Below are 19,248 nucleotides of genomic sequence, written 5' to 3' on the forward strand. Positions count from 1 at the left end.
TTCAGTCCAATTTCCGTGTAACTTCAGTTTCCAGTTTCCAGGTCACGTTGTGCTTGTGGGTTATATTGAAGAGTCATCTCTGTCGACCATGCACAGACTGGTGGACAATTTTTAGATTAATTCAGCTTTTCTTTTACCCATCACACATTCTAAACTAAATAATTCCTTCAGTGAAAGATTTGTTTCACCAGAGAATAAGAAAAAAACACTTTTTTTTTTTTAATATAGCCGTGCAAGGTTTGTTTCATGTCAGTGCTATTCCTGAAGTTTCAGGGCCTCAAAGTCCCTAGAAAGATCTCTCATTTGCAGTAGTGACTTTTTACGCAGGGACTCAAGGATTTCTGTTCAGAAGACATTCAGCAGCACGCATTGCATCTCTGGTTCCCTGCCTTGCACACAAGCACTGGCTGCCCTGTCCAGGCTATTCCCATGTTTATAATCTGGGACACTCTGCACAGGCACAAGATTTATTCCTGCTCATCTCTTTCTCTGAAAACTCCTTTTCTGGGCTGATACCTCAGGTAAAATTGGTATTGAATTTATATTTTAAATTTTCTGAAGTCATTATTAATTTCTTATTTGTTAGATGAACAATTACAAGCTTTGTTGGATAACTAGTCATATTTCCATTTGGAAAGAAAAAAAAAAAAATCAAACATCCTGGATACTGTAATTCACCTCCCAAGACAAAATCTGTTACAGCAGGTAGGAAAGTCTAGCTCACTGCTGGATGAACACGTGATTTATTCAATATTTATGACTTTAAATCAACCATAGTTAAAAAAATAATAATAATAAAAATAGAAAATAGAAAATAAAAATAATGTTGGGAACTTCTAACATATTGAGATGGATGATAAATTTCCAAATTGCTTGATGCTTTGGTGTAAATTTATCTCTCTTTTATTGATATTTTATTCCATAGCCATAAAAGAAAAGGGAAAAAATAATCAGCAGCACATTTATTAATCACTGCTATGAACATGGGTGATTTATGAAATTACATCATTTACATGTATAACTACAGGTATGTGTGTTTTCTGGTCAGTGGGCAGTACACCCTGAGCAAGGTGGTCTAGTGGTAGGTGGTGGGGAGGTTGGGATTAGATGATCTTTAAGGTCCCTTCCAACCCAAAGGTTTTTTGGAGGGTTTCTTATTTCAATGCAGAGGCTCCCAGGCCCATCATGTGGTCATCCAGCAGCTCCAACACGTGCTGTTCTGCATTCATCCTGACAGACATCCCACTTCTGGAGGCTGCTTGTGTCTGGCTCTCCATCCCTTCACTTGCCTTTACGTCGCATCCCTTTTGGGAACTGCACCATCCTCTGTCATCAGCACTGATCCGAGCCTCCACAAGCCCAGGTACTGTTTCCTGGCCATGCTGGTCATCTCTGATTTGGGTTTGTCTCTGCTTCCTGTCATGAGTATTTTCTGGGTCAACTACAGGAAAACCAGTTTGGATGCTTATTTTGTTCAGGGTTACTTCATTCATTCCTTCTCATTCTTAGAGTCCTTATTGCTCCTGGCCATAGCCTTTGATCACCGTGTGGGCATCTGCTACCCATTGAGATACTCCTCAATCCTCACCATTGCCAGGATCAGCAGGGTTGGGCTGGCTGCCCTCTGCAGGTGTCTGTTAGGAGTGCTGTCATCAATCTTCGTGCTGAGAAGGTTGTCCTGCCGATCCCACGTGTGCTCCCATGCCTACTGTCTGCGTCAGGACCTGATCAAGCTGGTGTGTGCAGATATCACATTCAATAGGTTATAGGTTATTCAATATGGGTATAGCCGTGGTAATCCTCAAAATTGTACTAGATCCATTGCTTATTGTTTCATCACATATTATGATTTGTAAGAAAATTTTGAGCATCGCATCCCAGAGAGAGCATCTCAAGGCATCTCAAGGCATCTCAAGGCTTTGAACAATTGATTGTCCCATATCCTGGCTGTCCTGATCCTGCACATCCCCATGGTTGGCTTGTCCATGGTTCACCATTTTGGCAAACACGCTTAGCTTAGGGATATGGTTTAGTGGGGACTGTTAGTGTTAGCTCAGAGGTTGGACTAGATGATCTTGAGGTCTCTTCCAACCTAGAAAATCTGTGATTCTGTGATACTGTGATTCTCCTCTTGTTCATGTCCTCATGGCCAATATCTACCTTCTGGTCCCCCCTTTGCTAAGCCCCATCATCTACAGCATAAAAACTAAACAGATACGTCAAGGTCATCAAGGTCTTCATGTCAAGAAAGAGTTTCTCCATCACAGCACATAAAGTGCCTTCACTAACTGCTCCCCATAAACTAGTGCGATGAAGTAATTATGCTGCATAGTCCATTTTTACCCCTTGACAGTATACTTCCAGGTGAAGATAGAAGCAATTAATAATCATACTGAATTCATTAGCTATGTAACTTTAAAACATAGTCCATGATCTTTTATTCTATGATTTATCATAATATTCTCTCTACTCCATGGTGTGTTGTATTTCCACTGCACACTGAAGATGCTCACGCTCTAGAAAAACATAAATATGAAAGACTTTTTTTTTTTTTTTTCTCTTGGACACAGAGGTGGTAACATAACTTACTCAAGGGTTTCTAATGAGTACTGTAATCAAGAATTAAACCCCAGTCTAGGAAATAATTCAACATCTGGTTAAACCTAAGTACCAGTTATGGAGCCTTTGGGAACCAAGTAAAGCACAAGTCTTAAATGCTTCTGTACCCTACCTAAATGTGGGTGACAGCAAGTCTTGGATGGATATTTGCCCACTCTTCTTTCATGGATGCTCAAGTCTACCTTGGGGACTATAGTCTTACCTGCCAAGCAGCTCCTAGGTAACCTCATCAGTAATACCATATAAGGTCAGGATGACTTACATAATGTTATCAGAAATATCAAATTTGGATAGCGATGTAGCAGAAATGAAGCCAGTAGAGAAAAAGTAATTAGAGGCATGTTGTTTATCTGAGAGAAGACTGGAGTGGAGAAAGATAGAGTCAAAGGTCATGAAAAGGAGGGTCAAAAATAGTAAAAGAGAGAAAAACACATGCAAATGATGTGTCTGGGGCTGTCCAGGCTAACCACTGGACAATCCTGCACTTGATCCCTGTATCTGGAGAAGAACCGAAGGACAAAAAACATTCCACGAGAGTCACAGCTGTTCCTGTGCTCAGGCAGCCTTGGGGAGACAGGCAGATTTCCCCAGCTAACGGAGAAAAGCCTGGTGAATGGCTCAGGGCAGCCTGGTGCCACCCCATCAGCATCTACCCAACACTTCCTAACAGAGTGGCTGCCAAATGGCTTGCTTTAATGGTACACCACAGATACTCTCAAATCATGAAGCTGTGATGACTGTTACAAAGCCATACAGATGTGCACTCACTCTCCCCACCCTCCTGTCTCCGTGTTTCACATGCACTTCAGCAGGAAGGAATATTGTGCAGTGGACTTTGAGTAGCTGGTTCTGCAAAGAATGTCCTACCTAGTAAAATTTATAATGCCCATGGTGTTATAAATTATTTTAATGACCTATCTAATACCTTTGGTTACTTTATGCAAGGAAATAAGTCATTTGAGGAATTAAGAGCCTCTGAGAACTCATCAGTGGTGGTGGGTACATGAGAAGTGTTGTATTGAAGCAGTTATTGATCTTGATTGTTCAGAATAAAAAGTTAAAATGGAAAACAAAATTTTTATGATTTATACCTATAATATCCTTAAAAGTAAACATGCTTCCAGTCTGATGAACAAGCACTGGGTATATCCAGCATACTATAGTCAAAGTATGCAACAGCCCAAATTTACCCTACACTTGAAACCTAATAAAGAGCTTCTTTTGGAAAGCTGTGCCTACTCATTAGTACACGTGGGAATTGGGATGATGGTGCCACGGGTCCCTGAAGCAGACAGACTCCCTGCAGGTCAGTGGCAGTATGAGGGGTCATATTTGTGAGGTTCTGAATGAGGGGTTGGCTCCATACACATTTTGTTGAGAACTGTTTTCCTTTATTTCTTCTTCCCCAGTATGTTAAATGTGCCTGCGCAAACAAATTTATAGACTCCAGTGAAATGGCTCAAAATCTTAATGTCTGCTTAGATCAAGATTCTCAGGCCCTTGTCCCATGGAGTTTTTAAAATTTCCAGTGACTTATGTTCTGCCCTCCATGAGGAAGAATTTTTTCTTTGTTGTCCAGGTGAATTCTCCCCTACTTCAACTTTCACCCACAGCTTCTTGTGTTTTCATCTCTGATGAAACTGGCTCTATTTTTTCTGTAATCTCTTCCAAGTATTAGAAGACATAATTAGAAACTGCTTTTGCCTTCTCTTCTCCTGGCTACACAAACCCAGTTGCTTCAGCCTTTCTTTGTATGTCATGAGCTCCAGCCACCAGACCATCCAAGTAGTCTCACCTGGATTTGCCCCAGTTCAGCAATGTTACTTTTGCTTTTATAGAAGGATCCATAACTGGCCAAAGTACTCCAGGTGCAGTCACCCACTTGCTGATTAAAGGGAAAAATCTCTTCCTTGACATGGTGTTTTCACTCTCAGGAATGCTGCCCAATATGTAATTGTCTAACTTGCTGCAAGGGCACACTGAGGGCTCACGTCCCACCTGCGTGCTGTCCACCAGACCCTTTCTGAAAAATTGCTCTCCAGCCATTCAGTCCCAGACAGTACTGATGTAAGGGCTGTCCTGTCCCACGTGCAGGAATTTGCATTTTTTGTTGAACCTCAACCATTCTGTGATTCTGTACCCTCATGAGCATTTCCAGGTGAGCTTTCTCACTGTGTTGACAGTGACCAACCCTGCAAAGTGGTAAGAGCTCAGACCTGATTCAGTAGCAAATGAATGCCCCCACCAGAGGTTGGTGAGTGCCTAGGCACGTCAGACTACCTGCCCAGCTCATGTCTCTTTCTGCACATGTCCAGGTAATGAACTCTGAACTGCAGCAACATCAAATCCTGCAAGGCTCAGTGTGCCCCGGGGCGGGGAGATGCTGAGACGGGCTGTGACTCCAGCAGCTCCTCTCTGAGGAGTGTTATTTCAGGCACACAGACAAGCATATATGCCTTAGTCATGATGACTCATACTTGATACAGAATCAGAAGTGAGCAAATCTTAATTCTGGAAGAAATGATTCATTAGCATAGGACTTTTATTTATTGCTGTCTTCATGTTGCCTAAGAGGAATGCAACAGGCGCTATTCCAGCCTGTATTTGCTCTCTTACTTGCACCTGGACAGGGGAGGTTAAATGAGCTCTCTTGCCTAGTATCCAGGAGATTGAAAGGCTTGGCTCCTAAAGTCCATTAAATACTCCTGAAAATCTCTGCCTAAAATGTGAAAGCCACAACCCTGCTAATTGTTAAGCTTCATCCTCAAAGGGGAAACCTCTCAAAGAATACTTCAAGCCTTTCTCTAGTTCTTGCATCCATTTCAGCTAAGCTGGTGTTGAAATTAATAAAAGCCATCTGTCTCCTTCCCTTTTACAAGCAAAGCTGCAGTCCTCTTGCATGGTCATGATTTAAGAAGAAGAAAAAAAGGGAAGGGAAGGGAAGGGAAGGGAAGGGAAGGGAAGGGAAGGGAAGGGAAGGGAAGGGAAGGGAAGGGAAGGGAAGGGAAGGGAAGGGAAGGGAAGGGAAGGGAAGGGAAGGGAAGGGAAGGGAAGGGAAGGGAAGGGAAGGGAAGGGAAGGGAAGGGAAGGGAAGGGAAGGGAAGGGAAGGGAAGGGAAGGGAAGGGAAGGGAAGGGAAGGGAAGGGAAGGGAAGGGAAGGGAAGGGAAGGGAAGGGAAGGGAAGGGAAGGGAAGGGAAGGGAAGGGAAGGGAAAAACATCAGTATATATAAAGGCTTGTGATCTACACTCACCATACCCATCCTTTTGCTGGGGATCTCCTTTGGAAACAAACCCAGAGACCTGAGCTCATAGCCTGAATAAGAGGCTTGAGATGGATCAATTCCATTTAAATCTGTTTCCCAGGATTTTACCATCTTCCTCCTTTTCAAATGGCAGGTTGACCTGTGTCTGTGTTTTGTTTTCAGAGAGCAGCTTATCCAGCTCCTGCTTATCATGGCAGCCCTCAGCATCAACGTCTCCCAGCCTGCCGTGTTGCATGTCTCAGGGTGGAGCAGTGTGCAGTGAATTCACAGCAGTGAATTTAGATAGTGCCTTCTTTTATACATACCTGGGTTCATGAACAGATGAACTACAAATTAAAAGTGCAGGCATTACTGGTGTTTTAGGGTGAATTAACATTATGGTACTCAGACTGAAGCATTCCTCTTTGATCCAATGCTGAAGACACACCTCAGTGCTTTTTTGAAAACCAGCCCATATGAAGAATTTTCACGATGAGTACTGAAGCGATGGGACTTCAAACATTTCTAGTCACTTTTGAACATTTAGGCCATTATATGACCACAGAGAACATTAAAACCCAGCAATAATAACAAACTCTAGGGCTTCAGGAGATGAACTTTGTACTTTCTGTTCTTTGCCTGATGCAGGGGCTGGTAAGTTCAAATGCGTAGCTGCTGTATGCTCGCATACCTTCAGTTTTCCCACGTGTAATATATCAGGATTAGCTCACACAGTCAATTGTTTTAAAATATTTAATACAAGTGATGAGTCAGCAGCTTGCCGTTTCATTCTCGTTAAAATAGCACCGGTGGGATTTCTGCCACCTTGAGGAGCAGAACCACCTCCCACCGCACTGGTGTCCCCATTAGGACCAGGAGGTATGGCTATAGGCTTCACTGAGCCCAGGAGGGTGGTAAACCAAAACCACAGGTCTCATTTCCTTGCCTAACCAGGGCAGAAGCTGCTCTGCACTGGGGCTAGCCCTCATCCTTGTCGCTGAAACCAGGAGCCTGCTCTTGTAGCCTGGAGAAGACAACTCCTTGGACGTGGTGTGTCCTGTCCTGGGTGTCCCTTCTTTCCTCAGCGAGGTGTGCGGGCTCATCCCAGGAGTGCTGCATTCCCCTGCAATGCCAGGGTGCTGCCCAGCACTACTCCTGTACACAACCCAGTGCAGAGAGCCGTGCGGGCACAGCTGGCTTTGGTGCCTATGCTTTGTTCCTGCATTGCTGGTGAGCTGTGGAGGCTGTATGGAGACAAAGTTGTATACATCCTGCAGTCACTGCACCATCTATAGGGTAAGCCTATGGTACAAGGATGCTGAAAGGTTAAGATGTGCTCTGGGACCAGAGTCAGAGTGTGGGTTTTACATGTGGAAACTTGAGCTCTCCTGGAGCCCCCATCCAACTCCAGCGCCCAGGGTGTTGTTGCAAGGATGTGGTATGAACACGTAACAGGCATCTGAGGGCCAGGATTCCTCTCTTGCATACTGACTGTAACAGTCAAACCACCCTTGAGACAGGGAGCTTAATTTTCTGGCACTTTTAATTCCAGCTTTCAACAGGAGTTAGGAGCACTCCAGCTGTGAGGTGGTTTTGCTTTGTTTCTAAAGCTTATAATCAGGACATTAAAAAAAAGTAAAAATAGGATGGGCTTACCTTTCATCAGGAATGCTTTTTCACAGGCCAAACTGAAGGGGGTGCCTTGCCATCATTCCTCAGGGAGGGTTTGTTTGAATCTACCTCTCCTCCCCCCTTCTCAGCTCCTTAGTGTCTGCCAGGTGAACTGGCCTGGGGAAATGCAATGCAGCCTGGAAGAGCCAACTGGCCTCTGCAGTCCCCCTAGGCAGAGAAAACAGACTGATGTGTAGCTGGGGCACAGACTGCCCAGTACAAGACTTTCTCACCCAAGCCATTACAATTAAGGTCACACTCCACTGTCTTTCCCCCTCCCTGCTCACAACAGCCATGCTGCTGGGCTGTCTTCAGGGCCACGAGGCTCTATCAGGATGAGGAAGGTACAAGACAGCTATTGATCATCCCTGCATTTTTCTTTCAGGCTGAATGGCTGCTGGACCAGAGGATGATGAGCAATGATAGTAAGTGGGTCCTTCCCAGGCTGTAGTACCGTGCCTGAGAACAGGGAGGGTTAATGTCCCTGCTGTACTGAGAGAAATGAGCTGCTCAGACAGCACCACGGGCTCCACAGACCGCAGGGTGCCGGGTAGGAGCCAGGCCAGGCTCTGCAGGAGAAGGGCAGGGGTGTGGGTGTGCAGGGGTTGGGAGCAGAGGGCTGGGGTCCTGGTGTGCAGGGGCAGCAGGAAGCTGGGTGAGTCACGGGCTCGTGTCCTAACTGGGGGATAGGCGGTGACTCTGGTCCTGCTTGGGCATTTAGAGGGTGCAAGTGCTCTGCCAGGGGAGATGGGGCTGATGCTGCCGCTGCTGATGGAGCTGAGTGAGCTCACTGGGGTGTCAGAGCAGTGAGCAGAGTGTCCCAGCCAGCTCAGCGGTGTTCACATCACGCACACATGCAATTTCCTCACCATCCCTGCTGAAACCTGGGGCATGCTCCATCCCCAAGGATGCGTGGCTGAACCTCCCACAGGCGCAAAATACTGCTGCCACTGCATTCCCGGGGAGCCAGGCTCTCAGCCCACACTCCTGAGAGCAAAGGCATTTTCCTTCATTTTGTGTAAAACCAGAGTACACACTGACTCCAAGAGTTAATGACTGCTGTGTTTCCTTACCAGTGACAGTGTGGAGGCTGTCCACCTCTGGGGTCACCTCCTCTGCTGCCCCCTCTTCACCATTCCCACTTCCACTGCGGAGAACTTCACCTTTCTGCATCAGAAAAGACCAACATCTCCATCAACCTCTCTGCTCCATTTTTCCTTCAACAGCCTTGGAGTCTCACTCTCCACACTGCCTATGGGTGTCAGCACCTTCAGTTTGGCTCCTGAGAAGACAGCTTCAGCTGAAGTCAGCCCACCCCGGGGCACATGGGGGACCTCACTGCTCCGTGGTTTGGTATCAGATCTCTAAGTGGGCTTCCAGTAAACCCCAGTGTCTGAGCAGCCTGCAAATATCTCTTGGTCTTGGACTCAGCCATTAGACAATTATCCATGTTTCTTTCTATATTGCAGGGATCATTTGGTTTTAATGTGCATTTTACCACTACTTTATACGCTTGAATTCTGGCAGATGTGAAATACTACAGCTGCCTTGTACATCAAATCAATGTAAACACGATGAGAATATGGCAAGAGAAGATGAATGTTAGTACATTATTAAACAATATTTCCTGTATGATGTTTGGAGGCAAAACCTATTTCTTTATTTATTTTTATTACATTACCTGAGAGGCTGCACTTAAAAATTCAGAGCGGCGTACTACCCATGAAATTGATATCCGTTACACACCATTTTCTCCTGCCCAGTGGAATGAATTTCCCATTTTGTTGCCCAAGACGTTGGCTCACATGACTCTGTGATGCCAACTTTTATGTCTTACCTTTACACAGTGGAAATAAAATGTGTTTAAAAAGAGAAAAGAAGAAAAAGTTAAAAGTATTGTTATGTTGCCTGTTAGGTCATAGATCTGAAGGAAAAATTGGCTTTTTGAACCAATTCTTTTTTTGATTTCGTCTTCTGAAAACAAGCAGCCTAAAAACAGAGTTTAAAGTAACCCAAAATATTTGATTTCACTTGCAATGATAAGAAACTGCAGCATCATACATAATGTAGACAAAAGAACATCATCTCCTACAAAGGCAGGTGATTTCAGCCTTCTTTCCTTGATAGCTCAATAGAGGCTGCAAAGAGGTGAACTGCGGCACAGTGCACACAAACACGCTCTATATAAGCATCTTTTGTGAATGGTTTGGGGCTTACAACTGTGACCTATGGTCTCTCATCCAGTCTTCACACTGAGTGAGGTGGTTCTTGCTTTTGCATTTGGCATGCACAATGTCCCGCCTTCCTGAACAGCAGGGAAACGGTCCCTGCACACCTCAGACTCACTTACACCCTGGCATCAGCTTATATTAATTGACCATGGTGCATAGAAAATAAGCAAAGTCTGTGGTCCATCAGCAATCCAGAGAAAGAAAAACATCCTTTTATGTTTGTGAGGAAATATTCAAAATCTACAGGATACCACTGTGAGAGGAAAGTCAAACGCTGATGCTGCTGAGCCAGCCTGCACGCTGCAGGTGCCCGGCTCCTCCAAAAGCACAGGACCAAAGGTAGCTGTTGCAACTCATGAACAGTTTTTATAAATAAACAACTTTTTTTTTTTTTTTTTCTTCTTCATTAAGTCAGCTTCAGTCTGCTAGAGATACAGAGTCTAACAGCTTATGATAGCAAAGGCCTAAATCAGCCTTCTTGTGCAATGAAGTGCTGCAGGAGCCAGGCACCAAGGAAGGCTGCTCAGCCTGGACCACCTACCTGCAGTGCCAAGCCAGCTGGCTTGCACGTGCACTAACAAAATGTCATCTCCCTGGTGTCTGAGCTGCTGAACCTTGCTCTTCAGCTGGTTCAATGCACTGGCAATCAGCTTTCCATGGTAGATCATAGAAACATAGAATCATTAAGGTTGGAAAAAACCTTGAAGATCACCTGTTCCAGCCATCCCCCTACCACCAATGTCACCCACTAAACCACATCCCCAAGCACCACGTCCAACCTCTCCTTGAACACTCCCAGGGACGGGGACTCCACCACCTCCCTGGGCAACCCGTCCCAAGGCCTGACCGCTCTTGCTGAGCAGAAATGTCTCCTCATTGCCAACCTGAGCCTCCCCTGGCACAACTTGAGGCCATTCCCTCTGGTCCTATCACTGTTCACATTCACTGTGATGCCTGTACCAAACACACACAGAGCACTGCACCAACACTCAGCAGTGATCCCAGGGGGCACCGTGCCTCCCCACAGCTACTCCACCATGCTTCACCTGTGTCAATAGCGAGCTTCCAAGCTGTACAGTGACGGGTGCCACTGTTCCAACTGCAGCCAAATGCGGACAGCCAAGTCCATTGCACTTTCCCTGCCAGCTCTTAGTAATCAAACAATATACCATGGTCTTGCTTGCAATTAATTTCTCCAACAGTCTTTGAGTCAAGAGCTGGGTAACCTAAGGACTAAATGGCTCTATACCTGGCATCAGGTTCTGAAAACTGCAATATTTTTTCCAATCAATTGCATGCACAGAATTCCTATTCCATATGGCACATCAGGAGACAGTCTGACCTTTTCAGTGTCCTTTAGCACATGGTAAACTGGCCGGCCTCAAGGTTATATTTGATATTGTGCAGCTGAGATTGTGAACAGAGAGGTAAAGAAGCGGACCCAGAAGCATACACATGAATCAAATTACTCTCTTACTTGCATACAAAGCAGCAGGCAACTCATTGAAAAGCAGACGTTTCCACCCATGGCAAGCTAAGTGATATTGAGGCAGGCTAAGATTGCTGATAGAAATTGTACTGAGCATTTAGTCCCCCTAAAATGAGGAAAGCTTAATTTGCAATAGGTTAATTCATTCATGTACCAGGCAACATCTCCCATCTGCAGGTAGATTTGTGCACATGGACAAAAGGGACTTCCCTCTCCAGACCTGTCACTATGTCTTTTGCAAGCAAGCATTTTTTTTTTTTTTTTTTTTTTAGCCACTTCAGTTTAAGCCTTGCAGCCTCTTGCATGGCACCACAGGGTCCTGAGCCCTTGTATTTTGTGCTTGCCCTTGCTCCCTCCATTCATGTTACCTTGTATGCTGACCTTTTTGTCCTTCTGTTGCCAAACCCCATCATTTACAACAATAAAATAATGGAAATTCATAAGGAAATCATCAGGATAATATCCCAAAACAACATCTGGGCTTGTCCCTGACCAGCCTCAATCAGCTGCAGCCCCTCTGGAGGGGCTGTGAACCCCAGGAGCTAGACTCAGATATCTGATCAGTGGTGAAAGATGCTCTCTTCTGGGTGTTCTGGAGGCATCAGCAGTGGTTTGCAGACCCGCATGGTCTCCACCTGGTTCCTGTGAGGTTTTCTCACTTTCTGATTTCAGTGAGCCTATCTACCCATGTTCCCTGTGCCAAAGACCCCAGTCCTCCCCTCCCCACCCAGAGGCTTTGTGCTTCCTTGTGACCCAAGCCCCAGTGGCTTCACAGTGAAGCACTCTGCTCCCTCCCCTCCTCTGAGTACTGGCACTACCACAGTCGTCAGTGTTTCCAATGCTCCCATCTCCTTCTCCAGGTGTCAGCATGCACTGCCTGCTGGCTTACACCACCCTGTGTAGCCTTTTGATGCAAACACTTGAATCTTTGTGGTTTAGGTCTGGTTATACCCAGTCCCATCACCATCAGCGGAGAGGGATTCCCACCTGGCACAACAATGACTAAGGCTGATTTCTGCAAGAGAGCCTACAAGGGGGCAGCTGTCTCAGGGGAAGGCTTGCCCAAGGCTCATGCACAAGTGCTGCCTGGTGCAATGTGTACCCCCAAGGCATGGCACAAGTGCCACATGCAGGCACGTCCACTGCCTTTGGACAGCACCGCTAGGCTGAGCCCTGGGCTTTCTGTCCTCTTCCTGTGTCTCTCAGCTTTTCCTCATAAAAGTCTAAGTTCATCCCACAGTGGCAGGTCCATTTCTGTCTGCAGAGTGCAGGTGATATGTGTGCAAGGTCACGATTCTCTCCCTCCTAGACCAAATGTCCATGGTAAGTCTTGTGGTGACCTGGGGTGGGCAAGGAGAATGCAATGGGAGCAGGCTGTGGTGTGTTGTGGTCCTTCCCAGGCTGTGCCCAGAGAAGAGAGACGTTGGCTTTCCAGTGCAGTAGGAAGGTCCAGCAGAATGTGGTGTGATCTGGTGGGACTGTGACACTGACTTGAGCACCTGAGTTGCTCACCACCTCTGGCAATACATCTTTAGGATAGGTGTAGCCTGAGTCTTTCAGCTCTAAGATGAAACTAATGGAGATAAAACAAAATCATACTCTTCACCTTATAAGCACTTCCATTTGCAGCATTGTTTTCAGAGCAGCCTTGTGTTGACATTGCCTGCCCCATGTCTGCCCTGGACCATGAGCTAGACCAGAGGCAGGCACTGCCAGCTCAGCCTGTGCAATTCCCACAGCCCAGGCAGGCAGATTCAGATCTGGCTGTGTCTGGACGCAGCGTGACAGATGTAAATTGAAACACGTCTACAGTTTGGTAACTACTATAGAAAGTGATTACAAACTGAGGAGAAATAAGGCTTAATGTATGTTAGTGCTGGCTCAGGACCTGTTCCAATTTAGCAGGTGTCTGAGCAGGCAAGATTGCTCACCCATGCAACTCACTGGCATTTCTGGAGGTGTTGATAGAGTTGCAAATTAAGGCCCAGTGCTTGATTTCACCTGAGTTTTGACCTCTATTAATTCAAACTGCTAGAACAGTATTGATGGAAAAGGGTTTGCATTGTTTTGCTGAAGCAACACAAAGTCCCTGGTGACATGGGCTTAGTGGAGTCCCACTGCTAGGATCCTGCCAGGCCATGAATGTCCTTTTGCTCATGCTGAAAGTGCAGGGGACGATTCCTCCAGAACAAAGAAATGTTCAGGAGGAATCGTCCCTTCCAATTCCTTTGCTGCTTGGCCAGTGGCACAGCTGTGTCAGTGCCGCAGGTCTACCACCTGAATTTAAAGGGCTTTTTTGATCAGCAAGGTGCTGCTTATTCACTTCTGCAGCTGGCCAGTAGAATCGCTCCTTTATCATTTCTACAGAAGCCGTGTTCAGGGCACCATGTACATTCCTAAAATAAACCCACTGAGAAATATTAGCCCAGATTTGACCCATGCAAGGAGATTTTTGTGCTTTGCATAAAGATGAGAGACATGCCGAATTTTCAGTGCCCAAATTAGTGGTTTGACCTAATGCAAATTAAACACTGGAAACAAAAGCCAAACTTAGACTAGTTTTCTTACATCAACACTATATGGAATCACTCATTTCTGGCAAAAAGAAAGGCAGCATCTCTGTTTTATGAGGGAATCAGTGACAACACTATAAAAATGTAGTTTGCTGAGTGCTGTAGCACCAGTTCCCTTTTCCCTGGCAGCTTCTGTACCTGTGCTAGATCATCCTCATGGCAGGTCTGGAAGGAGCCAAGTGAGACTTGATCAGATTTGAAACTGAGACAGTTTTTTGTTGTTGTTGTTGTTTGTTTGTTTTTTATTATTATTATTTGTTGAAATCTGGGAAACACAGTACAGCAAAGAATGTCAGTATCTGCATGAATCAGAAAGAGAGGTATCAAGTGCTAAAACAAAAGTCTGGGGGCAGTTTTTATTATAAGAGATCAGGCTTAAGGCACAGCAGCTGCTGGACTTAGATGGTTTCTCAAGGGCTTGTTTACACTGACTGTTCCTGATTCTGTAAAACCTTTCAGAATTTATTTTTTTTTTTTTTTTAAAAAAAGCATTTCTGTGTAGTGAAGCAGGAACTGGGCAACAGAACAGGTGCAGTTTAAAGGCTTCTTTTGAGGACCTAAGTCAATCTGTATCAGCTGTGTTTTTTGTGTTTTATATTTTGTATGTGTCCTTTGAATCACACTTCCCTGATGCATTCTGCGGGTGTCAGAGACAAATACATCACAAGATCACAGTGTGGCCGAGGCTGGGGGAACCCCTGGGTGCTGCCACTCACCCCCTGCCCCAGCAAGGCCCCGCGGAGCCGCTCGCCCAGCCCCACGTCCCGGCAGCTGCTGGAGCCCCCGCGGAGGAGCCCCCAGCCCCTCTCTGGGCACCCGCCCGGCACAGCAGTGCTGCCTGGGGCCCAGAGGGCACCTCCCGGGCTCCAGGCTGGGCCCGGGGCCTCTGCTCCTGGCCTTGGGCACCCCTGGCGAGAGCCTGCCCCAGAGCCAGGCCCAGCTCTCGCAGCCTCTCCTCACGGCAGAGGTGCTCCAGGCCCTCCCGCACCTCGGGGCCCTGCTGGGCTCTCGCCACCAGCTCCAGGCCTCTCTGGCCCCGGGAGCACCCCGGGGCGGCCTCCCCAGCGCGGAGCAGAGCAGAGGGGTCGGATCCTCTGTCACTGGTCTTCCTGATCCCAACCAAGACCAGATCCCTGAAGTGGTAAGGGTTGTGCACACACTAACTGCAGTCCAAGCTGTAAGGAGACAAGTAGCAAACAAGCACAGGAAACCAGACTATGTTATGGTTTCTCCCAACTCATCCTGGTGGTCAGTTTGTCTGTGCTACATGGATCTGGTAGATACCGTTCTCCTCAGGTTCCCCCTCATGGCCAACACCTACCCAAACGTCCAGGCAGTGTCAAACCCCACTGCCTGCAGTGCTAGGGCTAAGCAGGTTTACTAAGAGCTCTGCAAACAGCCTGATCTGGACACACCACACTGCTGGGACTCATGCTATGATGTCTCTGACAGGCACCCTGAGGGTGAAGCCAAACTGAATTGTCCAGAGCAGTCCTTGTATTGGTGTAATAGAAAACAATATCTTATGAGCCACAGGTGCTGGAAAAATAAATACATAAATAAATAAGTGTTCTCAAATAAAAGAGAAGGCTTATTACATAAAAGCAATAGATGCCATGCCTGTATTAATAGGAAACCAGTATTAGCAGAAACTGATCATAAAAGAAGGCATTTGCAAGAGCAATGGAGGAAAATGCTCAATGTGTGATCTACAAACCTAGTAAATACTCGGGCTGAAGCTGGGGTTTGCAGACACTCTGTCTAGACCATCTGCAACAACTCTAAATCCGGGACAAGGATCCGGGACAAGGTCTGATGCCTGCCAAGCAGCTAATGGGGGCTTCAGTTCAGCTCTGGGGAGATGTAGTTCAGCGCTGTCTCTCTCCAGAACCTGCACTCCTCCCTAAAGCAGCTTAGATACTACTGCTCACCACTTTCAATCAGCACATAGAATCATAGCATCATGAAGGTTGGAAAAGACCACACTCACTGACAAAGAGCCCCCCCCCAGCTTTCCTGCAGCCCCCTTTAGGTATTGGAAGGCCACTGTAAGGTCTCCCTGGAGCCGTCCCTTCTCCAGGCTGAACAAGTCCAACTCCCTCAGCCTGTCTTTGTAGGAAAGGTGCTCCAGCACCTTGATCATCTTTGTGGCCCTCCTCTGGACTTGCTGTAATATGTCCATGTCTTTCTTGTGCTGGGAGCCCCTGAGCTGAACACAGTACTGCAGGTGGGGTCTGAGGAGAGCAGAGCAGAGGGGGAGAATCACCTCCCTCACTCTGCTGCCATGCTTCTTTTGATATGGCCAGGATACTGTTGGCTCTCTGGGCTGCAAGTGCAGCTCCATGCAGTACTTGCATTTATTTATTTATTTATTTATTTATTGCAAATAAATGCAGTACTTGCATTTATTTCAGTGTTTTATCTTTGGGAGACTTCCATTTCTGTGAATTTTAATAAGAAAGTGTCGTGGTTTAACCCGGCTGGCAGCTAAACACCACGCAGCCGTTCGCTCACCCTCCCCCCTCCCTCTCTGGGACGGGGGAGAGAAATGGAGAGTGAAGCCCGTGAGTTGAGATAAAGACAGTTTAATAAGACAGGAAAATAATAATAACAAAAATAATAATAACAATAATAATAATAATGATACAATGGTGATAATACGAAAGTAATAGTATGTACAAACAAGTGATGCACAATGCAATTGCTCACCACCCGCTGACCGATGCCCAGCCTAACCCCGAGCAGTCCGGCCCCCTCCCCCCGGCTAGCCACCCCTATATATTGTTTAGCATGACGTCAGATGGTATGGAATACCCCTTTGGCTAGTTTGGGTCACCTGTCCTGGGTCTGTCCCCTCCCAGCTCTTACTGCACCCCCAGCCTGCCCGTTGGCAGGACAGAGCAAAAGGCTGAGATGTCCTTGGCTTAGTATAAGCACTGCTCTGCAACAATTAAAGCATCGGGGTGTTATCAGCACTCTTCTCATCCTAAGCCAAAACACAGCATTCCACCAGCTACTAGGAAGAAAATTAATTCTGTGCTAACTGAAACCAGGACAGAAAGCAATTCCTGTAATAAAGTCCATTAGGCAGTTGTGATTAGAACAATTTATTACACACCTTGTCCCTTGACTCCAGAGCAGACAGCTGAGATAAGGATCTCACCACCACACTACAGCAAAAGCTGCCTGCCTTCAGCTTGTTGAGGATTCCCCACAAGTGACATTTCTGTCACTTGTGCTCGACATTTGTGGTTGCCAAGAGGGAGGATTTGGGTGGGCTTCAAGTCCCACTGAGGTATTCATTACTTTCTCATAGTGACATCTTGCTGTTATTCTTGCAGAAAATGAACTGAGGAGCAGAGAAACACTTTCATGAACTTCTCTTTTACCTGTCGCATCCGCACCCCATACACGATGGGGTTCAGCAGGGGAGGGAAGAGAATGTACAGGTTGGCCAGCAGAATGTGGACATGGTGTGGGATTTCCTGACCAAAGCGGTGCGTTAAAACAGTGAAAAAAACAGGGATATAGAAAAGAAATGTAACACAAACATGAGAGACACAGGTATTGAAAGCCTTGCAGCGGGCAGTTCTGGAAGGGAGTCTGAATAATGCCTGAAGAATTAGGATGTAGGAGACAGCAATGAGCACAACGTCTAGCACTCCTGCTGCGACAGGCATGGCAAGGCCATACACAATATTGACGGAGATGTCGGCGCAGGCCAGCCGGGCGATGCCCATGTGCTCGCAGTAGGTGTGCGGGATGACGTTGTGCCCGCAGAAGGGCAGCCGCTTCAGCAGGAATACACACGGGAAAATGATGCAAAAACTTCTCAACAGAATCACCAGCCCTGTTTTGGCAATAGCTGACTGTGTCAGCACAGCCGCATAGCGCAGGGGGTAGCAGATGGCCACAAACCGGTCAAAGGCCATGGCCAGCAGGATCATAGACTCTGCTGAGGAAGCGAAGTGCAGGAAGAACACCTGGGTCAGGCAGGCGCTGAAGGAGATCTCCCCCGCACTGAACCAGAACAGAGCCAGCATCTTGGGCACAGTCGTGGTTGACAGCATCAGGTCAGTGACAGCCAGCATGGACAAGAGGAGGTACATGGGCTGGTGGAGGCTTCGTTCTGTGCTCACAATAAAGAGCAGGGCACCGTTTCCCAGCAGGGCAGCCAGATACATAGAGCAGAAGGGGATCGAGATCCAGATGTGTGACTTCTCCATGCCCGGGATGCCAGCCAAGATGAAAGTTGCTGGAGTCGAGCTGGTAAGGTTGAATGGTGGCATAAGCTGCACCTGAAAGCAAAGACAGAAAGCACTGCAGAATGTTATTTCACATGCTCAAGCTCTTTCACCACTATCAAATGCCAGCATCACCTCTGCTGATCAGCTAACAGCCACAGCTGCAGGTATCAGCCCCAATTATGAAGGCCTGTGGTCTGCAACGTATTGCAGCACGTACTTACACTCATGTACTCCTACTATGTGTAAGTGGCAGTGTCCAGATTTTCTCTTCTCTTGATTTTAAGATGATACAAGTGTATTTTTCTTCCAAGTAGACCAGGCTGAATGGAGACCGAATCAACCCATGCTGCACAAATACCTTAAACTGATGGACTATCAGTCTGGAGTAGACGGAGTAAGTCATAAGAAGAGGAAGGTCAAGTGCTTGCAGGGATGCATGAGATATTCTGGGCCATCGGGACCTGCAGAGGGGATAATTGGGAGCTTCAGGTACATGGACACACATGAGTTTAAGACAAAATTAACTCTAGGATTGAAGTTGGCTGCTCGTTCTCCATCCTCATCTGCAGACTTCTGTCTCCCTTTCCCTTTGTTTTTAGGACTGAAAAGCTTCTGGTTTGGCTCACTCTGCACCTCACTGTCAGTGCAAGTCGAGTGGAAATAAAATCTAACTGGGCACTGGGAAAGACTCTTTTGTCAGGGGAAGACCCTGAGCTGGAGTTCCCCCAGCAGCCAAGGACAGGGCTGCACCACTGCCCTGCAGCGGGTGCGAAGGAGGCTGGGTCACCCCCAGACTCGCACAAGTTAGACTGAGATGCCTCTGTTTTTCAGCAGCTTCTGCAATAGTCAGTCAGCTCTTAAATACCAAAACTCAAAATAGGAATCAACTGTAGCACAACTGAGATGAACAAGTATTGCAAGTACTTCAAACCGTACCTGTGAGGTTACTGCGTACCGAAATACTGACTCCATGGATGAGAAAGCAATTGCATTTTTAAAGATGGAGTTGGTTCCCAGAGAGGCAGACAGTTTCATGTCCAAGGAACCTGCTCCATAGAAACAACATAACAGTGGACAGTCTTTAAAAAACAGTGAAGATAAAAAACTATCTAATGCTGTAAACAAAGTAAAGCAATTCATTGTAAATATTGTATGAAATAAAAATAGATGTGGCA

General features: G+C 46.6%; 1 protein-coding gene and 1 pseudogene across 2 annotated transcripts; one reads left to right on the forward strand and one right to left on the reverse strand.

Moving 5' to 3' along the window:
• Positions 1-1,013: 1,013 nt before the first annotated feature.
• Positions 1,014-2,485, forward strand: LOC101800534 (olfactory receptor 51Q1-like; annotated as a pseudogene).
• A 14,083-nt stretch (positions 2,486-16,568) lies between these two features.
• LOC113844789 (olfactory receptor 52B2-like) lies at positions 16,569-19,121 on the reverse strand. Of its 2 annotated transcripts, XM_072033080.1 has the most exons (3): positions 19,010-19,121; positions 18,295-18,534; positions 16,569-18,124 (listed from the first exon to the last, which is right to left on the reverse strand). In XM_072033080.1, the coding sequence occupies exons 2-3, from the start codon at positions 18,298-18,300 to the stop codon at positions 17,156-17,158; spliced, it is 975 nt and encodes a 324-aa protein (XP_071889181.1). In that variant the 5' UTR covers positions 18,301-18,534; positions 19,010-19,121; the 3' UTR covers positions 16,569-17,155. The 2 variants fall into 2 exon arrangements, with proteins under 2 accessions (XP_071889181.1, XP_038028862.2); XM_038172934.2 differs by lacking the exon at positions 19,010-19,121 and having other exon boundaries at positions 18,295-18,915.
• Between the last annotated feature and the right edge of the window lie 127 nt (positions 19,122-19,248).

Source organism: Anas platyrhynchos, chromosome 1 (assembly GCF_047663525.1).
Source record: "Anas platyrhynchos isolate ZD024472 breed Pekin duck chromosome 1, IASCAAS_PekinDuck_T2T, whole genome shotgun sequence".
Classification (NCBI taxonomy): Eukaryota; Metazoa; Chordata; class Aves; order Anseriformes; family Anatidae; genus Anas; species Anas platyrhynchos.